This window comes from Tupaia chinensis, unplaced genomic scaffold, assembly GCF_000334495.1.
Source record: "Tupaia chinensis unplaced genomic scaffold, TupChi_1.0 Scaffold139927_1, whole genome shotgun sequence".
NCBI lineage: Eukaryota > Metazoa > Chordata > Mammalia > Scandentia > Tupaiidae > Tupaia > Tupaia belangeri.
This window is the reverse complement of record NW_006199806.1, coordinates 202004-206299: the sequence shown is the minus strand read 5'-3', so window position 1 is coordinate 206299 and position 4296 is coordinate 202004. Positions and strand designations below refer to the sequence as shown.

The 4296-nt window shown below is 40.1% G+C and overlaps 1 protein-coding gene across 1 annotated transcript in view; it reads left to right on the top strand.

The window, feature by feature from the left end:
- The window catches only part of FAM162A (family with sequence similarity 162 member A), a 29589-nt gene extending 25662 nt beyond the window's left edge, over window positions 1-3927 (top strand). The window contains exons 4-5 of the mRNA XM_006162357.3: window positions 585-693; window positions 3304-3927. Coding sequence (XP_006162419.1) covers window positions 585-693; window positions 3304-3396 — 202 coding nt within the window. The 3' untranslated portion in view covers window positions 3397-3927. The remainder of the gene's footprint in view (window positions 1-584; window positions 694-3303) is intronic.
- The last annotated feature ends 369 nt before the right edge of the window (window positions 3928-4296 follow it).

Sequence of the window (4296 nt, the reverse complement as noted above, 5' to 3'; positions counted from 1 at the left end):
GTTCTGGTAAGCAGAGTTGACCATCAGTTGATGCGGCACAGCAGTCATCTTGTGATTAGCGGGAATGGTGTTGTGGGGATCTGCAGTGTGACTTATCCTCGGGTATCTGGCTTCCCTAAGAATGGTAGGGGAGTTCCTGTTCTTCCCTGAGGTAATGCAGGGCTGGTAACCATCATCTTCTCACTGTCCATAGGTAGAGAAAATCCTTCTATACAGTATATTTCTCAATTGGTTTAAGACAGCTAAAGATTCTTTCTGTTGCTTATAGTTTTAAGTTCTTAATCCTTGTTTTCGGCTTCAGCTTGCTGGCCCAGAGGCCACACGACCACCCCGGAGAGGGGGCGCGGGGCCCGGGGGGGACGCGCTGAGCCCGGGAGGGCCCGCGCAGGTCCCGCCACCGGTCGCAGCCATGGCGCGGGGCCCCCCTCCCCAAAGTCTTAAGAGATCTCTAGGCCCTACTTCCTTTTTTGTATTTTATAGATACCACTCCACTTCTGCCTGTGGTACCCAGAGCTTTTATCTTACTGTAACTTCAGAAAGAGAAAAGCTGATAGCTTCCTGTCATGATCTTATTGCATTCTTAGGTTTGAGATGCTTGACGCTGCCAAGAACAAACTCCGGGTGAAGGTCAGCTATGTAATGATTGCCCTAACGGTGGCAGGTTGCATTTTCATGATTATCGAGGGTAAGAAGGTAAGACTGAGTTTCTTTTCTCTCTGTGTATGGACCTGAAGGGAAGCAGATTTTGACCCTTATATTTACAGGCTGAGAAGAGGCTACTTGCTGCATGAGAAATCATTTAAAAAAAATAAATAAAAAATGACCCAGAGAGATGACCCAGCATATCATGCTTGGGGAAAAGGAATAAGTCGTAACTTTGGTAGGTGAAGAAGGACTAAATTAGTTTTGTGTAAAGTAAAAAAAAAAGATGATCACAGTATCATAAATAATATGAAATAAGAACTACGACATTGCCATACTAAAAGACTCTTTCTCATGTTTATAAAGCACACTCAGTAAACAAGCTTGTTTGCTCTTACTGCTAACTGCCTTAGTCGTGGTGAGAATTCTTACCAGTCTTTTATTTGAAGCCAGCCAAACAAGGCCATGTCTGAGGACCCTAGCTCCTAAGTAGCAGGGATGCAAATCCAGAAATCTTTAACACAGTTATAATGAACAGCTGTCACTAATTAAATTCTACTTTCCAGGTACTTTGTTAGCTAATTATCTCAATAATTGTAAGATAAGTACTATTAGTAATACTTCATTTATAGGTGAGGAAACTATAGCTTAGAAAGCTTTAGTAACTTGCCCATGGCCACATACCTTCCTAATGACAGCCACAATTTGAGCTTAGACCTGTTTAACAGTAAGATTAATAGTAAGTATTTATGATATAGTAGGTACTATTAAACTTAATCACCACAGTAACCTCAAGAACCTAAGATAGGTTCTCTTACAGTGTTTTATAAAGAAGGAAAGTAATGCTTAGCAGTGTTAAATACTTAGCTAGATAGTGGTGAGATAAATTTAGATAAATTTGTGGTTATCATACCTCATACTATACTATCTTACATAGTTACTTTTTATATTGAGCAGTACTGGTTACACCCTTTTAATCCTATGTCTCATTCTATATATTAACAGCTTTTTTGTGGAAAATCCTATAATAGTCTTCACTCCTCTTATACCAAATAGGGCTTTGGGAATCCCAGACTTCACCAAACTATCGTCAAAGACCGTTTTGGGGTATTAAAAACTTTCTACACACCCACTGTATTGACTTCCATATTCCAGTGACTGCAGAGTAAAAGGAAATGAACTTTCAGCTCTCTTTGGACTCTAGCAGTTAAATGGAAATACTGACCAATTTAGGCTGATCTCATGGGAGTACTGTGGGTCAAATGTGCTGACCTGGACGAAGTTCTTTTGAAAACTGGCTGTTCTACATCCGTCTGTCTTCTGTCTCCCTCTTTGACGTTTCCTACATAGTTCTCAGATTGAAATCTGCAGAAACATGCAGACAGGACATAACAGTTTCTAGAATTCCAAGAAATCTGCACTGGTTTTTTGTTTTTTAAAATAATTATATAAGCCAAGTTTAAACACTCCATAAGGGCAAACTCTTCCTCTGGGAGCTCTTCTAGCACCATCCATGGGTATGTGCAGTGAGCTCAAGAGAGTTCCTTTTTTATTCTATACCATAAAACTGTAATATTTTCTTTTATGGAATTTCCATTTCCGAAAAGTTGGTGAAGGCTACTGGAAGAATGAAGATTTACAAACTGATTGCAATTTAGAAGAGAGAAATATACCATTATGTTTTTCTTCACCAATAAATTCCAAATTTCTCTTTCTACTGTCTCCCCCCAATACTAATTTTTTTTACAAGATATAAGAAAATACCAGTTTATAAGGTGCTAGATTTACTTATTTGGCATGAACTTTTTTTTTTTTTTTTAGAGGTTTTTGCTATAGGGCGTGTGTGCTCGCCAGAAAGAGAGAGAGAGACAGAAAGTGAGAAATCACCTCCCAGGGAGGATGGCTATGCCACAATCCCTTCTCCTCCATCCTCCTCTCGGGATCTTGGGCAGGCACGCACATGTGCCCAGCATGAATTTAAGCCACCAGGTCTGGAACTCGAACTGCAGTTGACTACATGGGAGTTCAGCAACATAGCCATTATGCCAATTGCTGGTCCCTGGCATGAACATTTTGAAATTGGTCTGTTTATGTAAGCTCCATAAAAATATAACAGGTCACATGAAGGGAAATAAGGGAAGAAGATGGTAGCCTCCCCCAACATTTGTTTGTTCTCAGAAGATGTAGGATGGTACTCCTGGAAGTCATCAGCAGTAGTAGTTGGGTGAAATCTGAGTTTCCCAAAGCCCTTTTTGGTACAAGAGTGAAGAGCTAGACAGGAGTAAAAAGTACACAAATGAGTTGGGGAAGGAGAATTGGTAGCAAAAGTAAAAAGAAGAGTGAAAGAAAAGAGGGATAGAAATAGAAATGAGAAAGTATTTAACACAGAAGAAAATAGGGGAATAAAGAGAAGAAAAAGAAAGGAAAGAGAAAGAAATATAAAGGACGAAGAAAGCTGTAAGATTTAAAGAAAGGAGGGAGAGGCGTGGCAGTTCTGTCTCATCTTGCATGGATGGGCCACTGAATAAGCAGGCTTGGGGCAAGAAGGCCTGGGGAGCAGACCCCTTCTCACCTGTGTTCCCTGCTGTCCTCACTACCAGGTAGCCACTCCCCCGCCAAGCTAGCATAAATAACCACTTGATGACATTCATTTCACTTTAGGCTGCTGGAAGAAATGAGTCTTTAACAAGCTTGAACTTGGAAAAGAAAGCTCGTCTGAGAGAGGAAGCAGCTATGAAGGCCAAAACTGAGTAGCAGAGGTATCCATGTTGGCTAGATTTTGAAAATCCAGAAATAATGTTGCAGCAAAAGTCTGTATTAAAAATGTGTGAGGATTCATGTCACAAGAGTATATATTACGCACACACCATTTCACTACATTTGTTCTACAGGTACAAATAAATTTTCTTAAAGAATGACTTGTCTTTTATGATGTTAATCTGTGTAGAATTTAGCCTCCCAGCTTTTTGTAGAAAATGAAAAACAGGACAACTTATTTTAACCATAGTATTAATTATTCTTGAGGATTAGGTGCCATATCTTACTTTTATTCCCATTATCAAAGTGACTTCTCTCCAGAGGCTAACATATAAAATAATTCCTAGTTTTTTTATTTTTCTCTCTCTTCTGTATATTCACTTCTGTAGAGAAAAGGCCAGGGAGGTGCTACCCAGGTGCGTGTTGGAAAACTAGCCTTTCCAAATGCCATGTGCTTTCAGGATGCTAGCTCCCAAAAGAGCCTAGAGAGGCAGCCAGCCCATTGCTGTTTATCTTCAGGCATGCTGGCACATGGAGGCTTTTAAGAGGGCAGTGTTTGAAACAGTCCTGGCAAAGTGATGAGAGTGATCTGGCCAGAAGTATCTGAGCATTGAGAAATCCCAGGATCATGTTCTTAAGCCAGTGCAGCCACCTTTTAGCTCCATGGCTTAAAATTCCCAACTGGTCTTTTTTCCTGCCACCTGAGAAACTATATCTCTTTAACTATACAAATCTAATGTATGCAGTTGTTAGTGCTAAAAGATAAGATTGCACCTAGTGTGTACTTCATTTACAGTTTTGACTTTGAGATACCAACTTGTCTCATATTTAGGTATGGATGCTGGTTTCTGTTTAAACCTTTCCTTTATTCTCACATTTCATGTACGAGTCGGTAAT